This window comes from Cyprinus carpio, chromosome B25 (genome assembly GCF_018340385.1).
Source record: "Cyprinus carpio isolate SPL01 chromosome B25, ASM1834038v1, whole genome shotgun sequence".
NCBI classification, from domain to species: domain Eukaryota; kingdom Metazoa; phylum Chordata; class Actinopteri; order Cypriniformes; family Cyprinidae; genus Cyprinus; species Cyprinus carpio.
In genome coordinates this window covers 10008208-10021949 of record NC_056621.1, presented here as the reverse complement: position 1 = coordinate 10021949, position 13742 = coordinate 10008208, and the positions used below count along the sequence as shown (strand labels likewise).

Genomic DNA, 13742 nt, shown 5'->3' with positions numbered 1-13742 from the left:
CCAGCCATTTCAAAGCATCCTGCGCTCCTCGCATGCTGTATGCAAAGAGCACACCCGTGCAGTCCGATTCACTAACAAATGACTCTTGCGTGCTGGTTCTTTTAAGTGAATCATAACATCGCAACCAGTGTAGCTTAATTCGTCAATAAATTACTCCTATGAGTCAGTTCATTTAATAAATCATTCAAAAAGAATCAAGAGAGCCGGTCTAAACGATTCCTTCACTGAACAAACTCACTGGATCAGTCAGAGCGGCCACTGAATCATCATGGTTGCTAAACTACTATATTAACTAACGTACAACTGGTTACTTTGACCCTAATGGATCTTAATGAACGAATTTCCCTGATAGGACAGTTTACCTGATAAAACATTCAATACTAAAGTAGGCCTTGTGTGCGACAGGAGCACGTGCTTTCACTTCAATCAACCTTAACGCTAGTTCTTCAAAACCTACAAATAATGCAGCAGCTTGGAACAAGCTACATCTTAACGAACTACTCCACCCCAAGCAAGTAAGGCTACAAATATAGTTTTACACATATGTTTTACACTTATGCCACACAATATCCATTTTAACACTGCATGTACCCCGTGAGGTGTCGGATATGTACATTTCCTCTCTCGGTGATCTCGTTTTGCGTGTTTTCCTGTTTCGCTGGTGTAACACTTCTGTTTCTGGTCGCTACAATGCACTCACTGTATTAAAAAAAGAAGAAGATATAATTCCAAAAATACAAACGGTTAAAGGAACTAAAACTAATAGCCTGCCTATTCATGTTGGTCTTTTTCTGCAAAATTTGATGAAACTGAAATCAGCCATAAAGTAACATTAGCTGGTCGGTCGAGAGAGAATATCTATGAATAAGACAAGGCCTGCAATAACCTGAATTTAGTATCGTCTTACTTTGGCTTGTTGCCACACAAAGTTTCTACTGTAGTTGTGGAGGTAGAAATGTGATGAGCTTGTGATTTTGTATTTGTTTATCCAGTGTTGTTATTCTTACTTGACTGCATCTGTAACTTCTCATTTACTTAAAATGGTCATAATCATAATTTCTTAAAGAGTAAAGCTACTGACAGGCAAAGAGTGAAACAGCATTTTCAATCAGCCCCACTGCCATATTTTAAGCGTTAGTTTAAATGGGTAAATGCATGTGTTGACATGAACAAGCCTTAGAAATTACCACCTCTTATGCACTGGGTTCTGCAAGATATATTTTTATTAGAGAAATGGTACATGTTTGTAGGATAGCCTATAAATAAAATCAGGGAACTGTATATTAGGCCTTAATTAGACCTCTAGGACTCTGAATAGCATGTACTAGTCTCTTCATGATACAAGACAAACACACTGAGTATGAACTTGTACTAATTGCTTTGTGATACAATTAAAATGATATATATATATATGGTGTTTTGACATAGGGTTTTATAAACAGACCTGCTGGCAGTGCTCCACCGTTTAAAGAGGTGCCAGGAGTTGGGAGATAACAATTGCAGGTGAAGTTGGGATAGACTGAAAGATATCTACTGTATATTTCTGCTTACTGTTGAGCAAAATGATATGACAGAGTGTTACGATTGAGATGTACAGCTGGTATCTCGGCTGTATTGTCTTCAACAATATAGTCTAAGCTTTGGGATCTGGAACTTCCTGACTTGAGAGACTTTTTCCACAATATAGAGAGGTTAAAGCTGTAATTTCTATCTAATATTTCACTGATATAGTACAGCATAGTCTGCATATAGTCAGCATATCATATGCTTTAATTTAATTTAGTTTAGTAGTTTTTCCCTGGAAATTAAAACAGAATTAAATCTGCTTTCTAATATATTGATATGTCTGTGTGTTAATGACAACCTATATTTATACGCATCTGGCCATATAAATATAATGTTACATAAAAATGCATTGCAACATAAGACAAGTATACTTTGAATGTTATTGTAACATGTCTTGTATTATTTAGCCTATTTTAATGCTGTCTCAGCTACATAAAGAAGCTTTAAAAAGCCCCTAAAATAATTCCCTTGCATTTTCTTAACACAAATCACCAATAGGCTATTAAAGGGATTCCTTTGAAGCTTAACAAAAAAGAAAAAAGAAAAAGAAACAACAGGATACCCTTTGTTACAATCAGTAACCTAAAAAAAAAAAAAAAAAATTCCACTGGGATTTGTTTGGATAAAATGAGTAATGGACGCTAAGTTCTTTCCCTTTGATAAGAAATGATTTAAAATCACATTAGCTAAATAGTTCTGCAGAATACAACACTGATCTGTGAATCATCGGGAATGTACCTTAATGTACATGGTTGTAACACACTGACATATTTTAATGATATATTTTATGTGCTTTATATATGGCTTTAAAACAAGCCTTACGACAAGTGTGTGCTGAAATACTGTTTCGTTATGATACAATGTAAATGCGTATGAGTCAGAGGACACTAAACTCATATCCATAAAAAAAAAAAAAAAAAATTGCTTAATAAACTACATTCATCAAAAAATATTACATTTACAATTTTTTTTTTTTTTTTTAAATTAAAGCTCAATTAGGCATTACAGTTTAATTTCTTTTAATTGTCAGCCAAAAAAAAAAAAAAAGAAAAAAAAAGAAAAAAAAAAAGATATTTTTCTAGCTGAGGAGGGGGCGTTTGAATCTTAAGTGAAACTGTCCATGTGTGTCTAAACACGAAAATGTCAGAAGTTCACTCTATTAACATTGCTGATGACATTTGTCATGCATTTGCACCCATTTTCGAAAGAGGATGTGATACTTGATGGGACATTTTTGCCTTCTAAATGTGGTGCCAGCATGTCTTTAAGGATGTTCATAATGGCAATAACTTTTAACAATTAGGTTTAAGCTAATTAGACTATTTTTTTTTTCATTGAGAATCACAGTGAGATTCTAACTAATGTCTCTTGAAGTTACATATACATTAATAGACATATATATTAATATACATATATAGACTATTCATTCTTTCATTCTACTAGTAACAAAATACAATAATAAAGCTGAAGTCAAAAGTTTACATACACCTTGCAGAATCTCCAAAATGTTAATTATTTTACCAAAATAAGAGGGTTCATACGAAATGCATGTTATTGTTTATTTAGTACTGACCTGAATAAGATCTTTATAAAATGTAATAAAATGTAATTTAATTGAATAATAAAATGTAATTTAATTGAATTAATAATAATAATAATAATAATAATAATAATAATAATAATAATAATAATAATAATAATAATAATAATTATTATTATTATTATTACTATTATTATTACAGCAACAGAACAAAAACAGGAATCAAATTAGATGCTAGCTAAAAAAAATTAAGTTACATATGTACATTCAATCACATTTTCTATAAAGTATTTATTATAACAATAATAAAATGCAATTTAATTAAGTTAAATAATAATTTATTATTATTATTATTATTACAGCAACAGAACAAAACAGGAATCAAATTAGATGCTAACTAATGTTTTTAAGTTATATACAGTGTATGTACAGTCGTGGCCAAAAGTTTTGAGAATTACATAAATATTAGTTTTCAAAAAGTTTGCTGCTAAACTGCTTTTAGATCTTTGTTTCAGTTGTTTCGTGGATGTACTGAAATAAATTACAAGCACTTCATACGTTTCAAAGGCTTTTAGTCGACAATTACATGACATTTATGCAAAGAGTCAGTATTTGCAAAGAGTGGCCCTTCTTTTTCAGGACCTCTGCAATTCGACTGGGCATGCTCTCAATCAACTTCTGGGCCAAATCCTGACTGATAGCAACCCATTCTTTCATAATAACTTCTTGGAGTTTGTCAGAATTAGTGGGTTTTTGTTTGTCCACCCGCCTCTTGAGGATTGACCACAAGTTCTCAATGGGATTAAGATCTGGGGAGTTTCCAGGCCATGGACCCAAAATTTCAACATTTTGGTCCCCGAGCCACTTAGTTATCACTTTTGTGTTATGGCACGGTGTTCCATCGTGCTGGAAAAAATGCATTGTTCTTCACCAAACTGTTGTTGGGTTGTTGGAAGAAGTTGCTGTTGGAGGGTGTTTTGGTACCATTCTTTATTCATGGCTGTGTTTTTGGGCAGAATTGTGAGTGAGCCCACTCCCTTGGATGAGAAGCAACCCCACACATGAATGGTGTCAGGATGCTTTACTGATGGTAGCGCTCACCTTTTCTTCTCCGGACAAGCCTTTTTCCAGATGCCCCAAACAATCGGAAAGGGGCTTCATCGGAGAATATGACTTTGCCCCAGTCCTCAGCAGTCCATTCACTATACTTTCTGCAGAAGATCAATCTGTCCCTGATGTTTTTTTTTGGAGAGAAGTGGCTTCTTTTCTGCCTTTTTGACCCCAGGCCATCTTCCAAAAGTCTTCGCCTCACTGTGCGTGCAGATGCGTTCACACCTGCCTGCTGCCATTCCTGAGCAAGCTCTGCACTGGTGGCACTCCGATCCCGCAGCTGAATCCTCTTTAGGAGACGATCCTGGCGCTTGCTGAACTTTCTTGGACGCCCTGAAGCCTTCTTTACAAGAATTGAACCTCTTTCCTTGAAGTTCTTGATGAACCTATAAATTGTTGATTTAGGTGCAATCTTAGTAGCCACAATATCCTTGCCTGTGAAGCCTTTTTTATGCAACGCAATGATGGCTGCACGCTTTTCTTTGCAGGTCACCATGGTTAACAATGGAAGAACAATGATTTCAAGCATGTCAAGTCTGCCATTCTAACCCAATCAGCCTGACATAATGATCTCCAGCCTTGTGCTCGTCAACATTCTCATCTGATTTAACAAGATGATTACTGAAAATGATCTCAGCAGGTCCTTTAATGACAGCATGAGATGCAGTGGAAAGGTTTTTTTGGGATTATTTATGTATGGCAAAGAAGGACTAAGCAATTCATCTGATCACTCTTCATAACATTCAGGAGTATATGCAAATTGCTATTATAAAAACTTAAGCAGCAACTTCCAATTTCCAATATTTATGTAATTCTCAAAACTTTTGGCCACGACTGTACATTCAATCACGTTTTCTATAAAAAGTATTTATTATAACAATAATAAAATGTAATTTAATTGAGTTAAATAATAATAATATAATAATGATGATAATAATAATAATTATTATTATTATTACAGCAACAGAACAAAAACAGGAATCAAATTAGATGCTAACTAATGCTTTTTTTTAAAGTTATATATACGTACATTCAATCACATTTTCTATTAAAGTATTTATTCTAGCAGTAATAAAATATAATTTTATTTAGCTATTATTGTTGTTGTTGTTTAAAACAGGAATACTTTATTGCATAATTGGGTGTAGTTCTCCCAAAAATGAACAGTCTGACCTTCCAGAATTTTTTTTATATTTGACCAAACTATTTTCATGTTCTCATGTTTTTCTCTGTTTAAAATCCACAAAATTTGGTAAAACTGACAAAACTGTGTCCCTCTGTAATACCAAATACATTCATCAAAATTCATGATGCTTTTGAATACTCTTTTGTTTTTAAAATCACAAGAGCGAGACTAAAACACATAAAATCCCCCTATAATAAAATCACACACTGTTCACAACACCACAGTTGTGTTTTGTTTTTTAGCCAGCGTAGCGAAAGAGGAAGTGAAATCTTTGCTGTTAGGGCTGTCCCTCAAATAGGCTTTGCCTAAGTATGACTTGTGAAGGTCAGAAGCACGTGTGAGATGACGGCAGATACTGTCGGACTTTCTTTCTGTGTGGGTGAATTCAAACCAAAATCTCCCTACTCAAATTCCACCCATAGAGGGATATTCCCTCACAGAAGAGTCTCTATAAAGTCGGAGTGCCCGGACAATGAGCCACACAAGCAGCAAGGCCAGCTTGAGTGCTTTACCTCTAACAGACTCTCTGTACATCCAGCCAATCTAATACAACAGAACGGCCAAAATGACCGCCTCTCGCTTCGTCATTTTCTCTGCAGTGGTGGTGCTTCTGTGCGCAGTTAGCCTCAGTGAAGGTAAGATGGAGGACAGAGATATATTAACATACTGAAAAACAAGGCAATTTAAAATATGCAAAACATTTCATTAAAGTCTGTGCAACGTACAGTCTACTTGTATACTGTTTTAACAAAAACTTGTGTATTCTTTAATCTAGGTTTGCGTATTGGACCACAAAGGTGCTGTTTTACCTTTTCAACCCGTCCTGTGCCAATCAAAAAAGTGGTTGAGTACAGCAGGACAAGCCAGCAGTGCCCCAAAGAAGCCGTGCTGTAAGTGTCACAACAATATACAGTATCTCTGAAAAATTACAGTAGTGTTATTATTATTTAAACCATTTTTTTATCTGCTGTTTTTATAAGTTTAATATTTTTATTAACTTTACATTTGTTATATAAATAATCATCAATATTGTTATGTTTAAACTGGATTTAACTAATTTGACCAGCAGAGCAATTCCTTTGTGTTTGATGGCATTGAATTTCTCTGAATACAGATTCAAGACTGTGAAGGGTCATTACGTGTGTGCCAACCCCACTGACTCATGGGTAAAGGAGAACATCAAGATCATTGACAGCAGGAACGTCGGAAGCCAGGGGACCTTGTAATCATGTTGACCTGCGTCCTCCAACTTCTGAACCAATTTGGAAGCACTGGACAAGTGTGGAGTGTGAACAAAACTAAAGAAAAAAAAAGAATGCAATTATTGTACTCACCGACAAATGCATTGTCCCTAACTGATCAGTATATTAAAGCTATGGGGTTAAACAGTCCAGAATGTATGTTGTTTAAATTGTTTATCTTTTTGACTCATCTGTCATTTGTCTTACTTATGTATTTCTAAAAAGAGTGTTTTGCACTGAAAGATGAAGTATTGCAGATTATCAGCCTATGGCTCAAAGAAAATAGTTTGTAGTTTGTAGAAGAAAAATATTTTTGTAATGTGTCATTTAAGGCAACGAAATTAGGATGATGATCTGTTTATGTAAGTTTTTGCTAATGTAACCTCCTCACAATAAAGACACTTTTGGGTCAGTATTTGACTTTTTTGACTCTATTTGTGTAAAAAATAATTCTGTTATCTTTCGCCATGATTCACACTCTTCACACTTACAGAGGTGCTCAGGTTTCAAGATTTCGGCACATTTGAAAAACCTTTAACCTTTATCTGTGGAAATGTAGCCACAGGTGTGTCTTTGTTGTCCTACAGGTTTTGTAAGCTATTTTATATAGAAAAATAGTGGGAAATAGTGCTTCAGTGAGTGTACATCAGTTGTACCATGGATGGGCCGCTATACATAAGCCATCAACCATATTGGAACACACAAGAGTAATGCTGCGTTCCAGGCAACCCAACCTGTGTTTTTCCAACCTTCTACCCGTGAAAGTGCACTGGAATGACAGTCAAACCTGTGACTTTCCACCCGTTAACTCTTACTAGATCGATGTGCTCCCAGTTTCGTGCTCTGACGTCACATATCCTGCTAAACAACAATGGCAGCCCCCATGGATGCAGTGTTTATGCAAGTGGTACACAGTGAGAAATAGACTTTAGGACAATATAATGTTGCAATCAAATTAATAATAATATAATAATAATAAATAATACACACGATTTTGTATTACAATGTTATGTGTCTGAAACGATAAGTATGTCGTGAAACTATATCGCCACGTGGAAATGTTAGGCATAGCTAACATTAAGGTAATGTTAGGTAAACCTGAACTTGAAACGTTTGGTAAACTGGAACCATGCAAACGATCATGCTTATAAAAAACAAATAATGTAATAAAATAACGTTTCCCTCAAATAAGCAAGGAGTAAGCATCTTTGGCGATAGAAATGATTGTAAATGAGCATAAGCCCCGTACGGTCCGCCATGCTGGTTTGTTTACATCTAACTTAGCTACCACAATTCCTTGCACTCAGGCAGTTTGGCGTGACTTGCCTGGAATGCTACAAAGTCATGAGTTGTGGTTAAAGTCATGACTTACAGGCTCAAAAACCTGCCTGGAACGCATCATAAGTCGCCAATGTGTCTGCACTGCAACTAGTTATACACATGTATGAATATCTGTGTCTTCAGCAGATGTCAGAAGATGCTTTTGCTAAACTAACACAATACAACAAAACAAAGCTGTTAGCTAAAAAGGCATTTAAAACGTACTTTCATCTAAAAACCTGTAAAATTGAGTTAAAGGGTTACTCCATCCCAAAATGAAAATTTTGTCATTAATTACTTACCCCCATGTCATTCCAAACCCGTAAAAGCTTTGTTTGTCTTCGGGACACAATTTAAGATATTTTGGATGAAAACCGGGAGGCTTGAGACTGTCCCATAGACTGCCAAATAAATAACAGCGTCAAGGTCCAGGAAAGTATGAAAAGCATCGTCAGAACACTCCATCTGCCATCAGTGATTCAACCGTATCAGCGTAGCACCATTTTGGTGATTTTGAGCTGTATGCAGATGACGTACTGTGTCAGCCGCGTTGCACCGATGCGTTGTTTGCTTTCAAACCAAAGTGTAAATACACGTAAAAAACGTATCATTGTTTCACAGCTGATACAGAAGAGCGTACACCATCTGTGTACAGCTCAGAATTGCCAAAGTGGCACTACGCTGATTTGGAGAGACAAAGAGGAGAGGAATTGTTGAATAAAGTCGTTATTTTTGTTTTCTTCGTGTACAAAAAGTATTGTCATCGCTTCATAACGTTACGGTTGAATCACTGATGGCAGATGGACTATTCTGACGATGCTTTTCATACTTTCCTGGACCTTGACGCTGTTATTTATTCGGCGGTCTATGGGACAGTCTCAAGCCTCCCGGTTTTCATCCAAAATATCTTAAATTGTGTTCCGAAGACGAACAAAGCTTTTACGGGTTTGGAACGACATGGGGGTAAGTGATTAATGACAAAAAAAATTTTTTGCGATGGAGTAACCCTTTAATAATAAATATTGAAAACACATTTCTTATCTGTGAAAGGTTATCCATTGTTGACCATTGCAAGATGGCGGACACGTCTACATGCTTGGAGCGGTCTAATGAGGAATCCATACATATTTGTACACTCAAAATCCAGACAGGATTGTGGGTAAAAAGTATTGAACGGATGTAAGGAATGAATTCATTCACTCAGACTTTTAACAGCACTACAAAATGGCAGGGACCCGATATAGTGCACTTTATAGGGGATAGGGAGCAGTTTCGGACACAGCTCTAGTCTCTATAAACAGTACAAAAAAGCAGAAGTAGGTCACTGTCAGATTAGCCAATCAAAAGGCTTTTTGAGTTGCTTCATGTCTGTCAATCAATTAGCGCATTTATACCTTTTTATACAGTCTATGATTTATATGAAAAGCCGGTAAACAGAAAGAATATAAATTTGATAAAGGCTGAAAAAAAAAAAAAAAAAGACCAAAAGCAATGAGACAAAAAAAGAAGCAAGACGAGACTGAGTGAAAACTGAAGCTTTTCATCACTGGACAGATCTTAGCGCTTTAACATGCTTAAAAGTAAATGCCAAAATGTGATTCCGCTTGACAGGTAAACATACGGTTACTCTGGGCAGTGTACAAAGAATGGGCATGGTTTCATCTGGAAGAAGTTATAGATTGGCTATGCTACAGCAAATAAATAAATAAAAATTATACAAAGACAAAAAGTATTGACACTGATTCATATTGTATCTGCTTCCCTCAGACTGTGAAACTAAACAGCATGTGAATTATGAGGCAAGCATTGTTTACTTAGGCCTAATAATAGCAAAAACAAGTCACTAGCCCAGAATTTTTCCCAGACTGTACATCATTAATAACGCAGTTCTTTTGGGGTGTTAAAATTGCTCTGTAATCCAGACGGAAAGTTTGGAAACAGTTTATGACCTTATGCATCTGATGTACAGTGTGTGGTGTTTTCAATCACATAGGTTTGTGGTTGTGTATTCTATTGTTGAAAGTGTAATCTTCAAATATAACACAGTTTAGTTCTCTTTTCTGCCCACAGATACGTCATGTTGGAAATAGGAAGTGACGCTGTCCATTTTCGCTCCAGATACTGTATGTACGTAGCTATCTGTGTGATTTGACCTTGTAGAGGTGGGATTGTGATTCAGAGAAACTACAGTGGTATTTACTGACGGATTTTGAGGGCTGATCAGTTGACCTAACACAAGGGCTTTCAACCTTTTTCAGACCAAGGACCCTTTAGAGTTTAAGCCTGGCCTCTAATAACATTCTTATATCACCATATGAATGTATCTACAACAGCCTGTAATGTTTACATTATTGTAGTCTATATGTATTTGTACGCCTATATTCTAATGTTACTGAATGCATTCTATGGTAGGCAGAAAGCAAAATATTTAAATGAATTTTAGCTTCTTAAATTTATTTGTAATGCATATTTTCATCATTTTTCACAAACTTTAGTTTAATATCAAACTGTAGTTGGTCTAACACAAAACTGACTTGGAGTCGAGCTTCAGGAAATGCTGAAAGTGTTAAATAGTTGTGGATATTAGGCTACAGCTTTGGCTACAGTTTGTATGCAAACAGAACACCTTCACATTAGATTGGATTTCAGTTTTGGGGGAAAAAGGAAGCAAGATTAATGTGTCTGTGTAGATGCATGTGGTTTTCAGAAGTATGATGGGTGAGAAACATGTTGTTTCTTTCGTATCAGCAGCACAGACTCTAGACCTATCTGAATCCAAAGTTTTTAAAGTTGGTTTCAGTTGAGTTCTTCTCGACTGACCTCTGGTGGTGGAATTTTATTTGTGAATTGTCTAAATACTAAATTCACTAAATGCAAACGTTTTTTTTTTTTAGCAAACACGTTTCCATCTTAACACACACACACACACACACACACACACACACACACACACACACACACACACACACACACACACACACACACACACACACACACACACACACACACACACACACACACACACACACACATATTAGTTATGGTTACATATGTATGATCAGCTAGCCCTATACCTAATACTGCTCCATTTAATACTCCATTACTGCCACCTACTGATGAAAGTAGGCAACACAAAATATCATGTGAAAATGTTTGCCCAAGTTATGTTAGATAATACGTACTAAATAATTTATATTGATATTACAGTACATTTCCAGACACATAATGCTTTACTCTGACTAAAAAAAAAAAAAAAAAAAAAAACATTTTAAATGAATGTAAATCACAAGTAGATCACACTTTTTTTCTTAATGCCACTAACTGTGAAAGAAAAGCTGTGCATTTCCTGTTGTTATGTTTGGATATTTTAGTTCTGTAAAACAGCTAAACTGGACTAAAACGTTACTAGAAAGAAAGAATTGGTTTTCTTAGAGCAGAGGTTCCAAGTCCTGTTTCTGGTGGTCAATCATCTTAAATTTAAAAACGGAGAGCACACCGTAAAGTTAATCGAGGTCTTTGTGTTTACATGTGAGTATAGGGACAAGATTTAGCACCTACATTTTGGTGAAAACAAAATTATTCGCTTTGATATGATCATAAAAAAGACAAAGCCATATGTTGTTTTTCTGAAATGCTTTTTTTAGTGAATCTGAAAGAAAAGTACTTTCCACATACTCACATAGTGACAAAGTTACTTTTTGTAATGTCTATTCAATGCTTTACTTATCGAGCACAATAATGTTTTGAATGAACTTTTGGGGGACATATTCTCTTGATTTGTGATTAATTAAATTTCGAATTAGATCTAATGTGAGATCTAATTCGAATTAGCATCTAATGGCTTCAGCATGGTGTTACAGATGATTTTGAATATGAGCAGGCCTCCTCAAATTAATAATTGTTCATGTATTTTTGCATCTTGGATTGTGCCTATGTATAAGAGTAGAGGAAGACAAGTTGAACTAGAATCCTAGTAATATCTCTGGAACATATCTTGTCTTTAAAATACAACCTTGTAAATAGGATTTTTAAGGATGAGAATTTATTTGCAACAATTAATGAAGCCTTCACCCTTGACTTAAAGACTTAAGACTTGACTTCGGACTCCAGCTTAAAGACTTCAGACTTGACACAGACTTCAGAAAGACTTGTAGATGTGTCTGACAGATACCAATATTTGTGATTTTCTCAAGAAAAAAAAAAAATGCATGAACAAACAGATTCATGATTTTTTTTCTGATATGTGATACTTCAGCTACTATCAGTTTTTTTTTCATACAGTATGAAAGCATTTTGAAACTTTTCATTTAAATGTTTTATATTTTTTTATTTAAAAGTCAATATTACAGGACACTTTGATAATGGGTAATGCAAAAAAAAAAAATCTAATAAATAAATCAATAAAAAATACACATGCTGAGCTACAAGGCATGCAATACTAACATGTGAGGTCTTGGGATTTAAGAAAACATGCACACAACAGACAGTAAGTGTCAGGGTTATGGACATGTATCTGTGTGTTTTTCCCCTCCATGTGCCTGCCCTGACCCAGGTTCATTCCAGTTGTTTCTTGTTGTTCCCTAATTAAGTTGTGTACTTAAAGGGATAGTTCACCCAAAAATGAAAATTCTGTCATCATTTACTCACCCTTACGTTCTTCCAAAGCTGTGAGTTTCTTTCTTCTGCTGAATATAAAAGAAGATATTATGAAGAATGTTGGTAATCAAACAGTTGCCATTGACTTTCATAGTATTTTTTTCCCCTATACTATGGAAGTCAATGGCAACCACCAAATGTTTTTCATTTTTGGGTAAACTATCCCTTTAAGTTCGAGTCTGTTCAGTCTGTGTTTGTTGGGTTTACGTGTTGGATTAAGTGTGCTTTCCCCTGTTCCTGTTGTGGCTGTTACACCTGTGATTCTCCTATTAAATACTGTTCATGTTATCCATGTCTCCATCATTCCTTCCATCAGTGTATCGTGACTGTAAGTGTGTAAGATTGTCACAGGTTTGAAAAATGTCAAAAGCTCAGCACCCACTAAATCCACACCATCTCTAATAGCTACTACCTCAGAGTATCACAGTCCACAGTCACATCTAAACCTCTACTGTAAAAACAAAATGGACTGAAATGATTTCAGTTAGACTAAAATGATTACATGCCATTTTAAAAAGACAAATTACTATTTTAGTCAGACTCAAAATAAAATTTAATTGTGAATGGAAACCTTTAAGTATCACAATGTTTTAAGTGTCACTAACTGCAAATGTAAAGCTGCCCTTTTCCCCTCATATTTGCATATTTTAATTCTGTGAATCAGTTTAACTGGTGGCTGAATTATTCTAACTTCTCTATTAGACCAACAAGTGTAACTAGAAAACTAAGAGGTGGTTTTGTATTCTTAGAGAAGTGGTTCTAATCTTGTTTCCAGTGGTCCAACATTTTAAGTTTAGTGCTTTAATTAAACACAACTGAATCAGTTAATCAAAGTCTTTGGGTTTACTTGTGAGGAAAGGGACAAAGTTAAGCACCTGATATTTTATGACAGCGCAATTCAGATTTTATCATAAAATCTTTTGCTTTTGTTCATTTAATGCTGAGCTTGACATGCCTGAAAAGAGGAAGCTGTGTGTTTTCCTGAAACATGTTTTCAGTGAATCAGAAACAAAAGTACTCTGAACATTTTCACATGACTGATAAAGCAGAAAAAAGGAGGAGTTAAAAACTACTCATGATACTCAGAAATGGGTCTATCTGAATGTCTTTACGAGGAATACGT

General features: G+C 35.3%; 1 protein-coding gene across 2 annotated transcripts; it reads left to right on the top strand.

The window, feature by feature from the left end:
* The first annotated feature begins 221 nt into the window (after window positions 1–221).
* On the top strand, window positions 222–7058 carry LOC109070461 (monocyte chemotactic protein 1B-like). Of its 2 annotated transcripts, none has more exons than XM_042753665.1 (5): window positions 222–515; window positions 1429–1503; window positions 5941–6037; window positions 6178–6292; window positions 6517–7058. In XM_042753665.1, exons 3-5 carry the CDS (start codon window positions 5968–5970, stop codon window positions 6626–6628), a joined length of 297 nt encoding a protein of 98 aa, XP_042609599.1. In that variant the 5' UTR covers window positions 222–515; window positions 1429–1503; window positions 5941–5967; the 3' UTR covers window positions 6629–7058. The 2 variants fall into 2 exon arrangements, with proteins under 2 accessions (XP_042609599.1, XP_042609598.1); XM_042753664.1 differs by having other exon boundaries at window positions 224–515; window positions 5825–6037.
* The last annotated feature ends 6684 nt before the right edge of the window (window positions 7059–13742 follow it).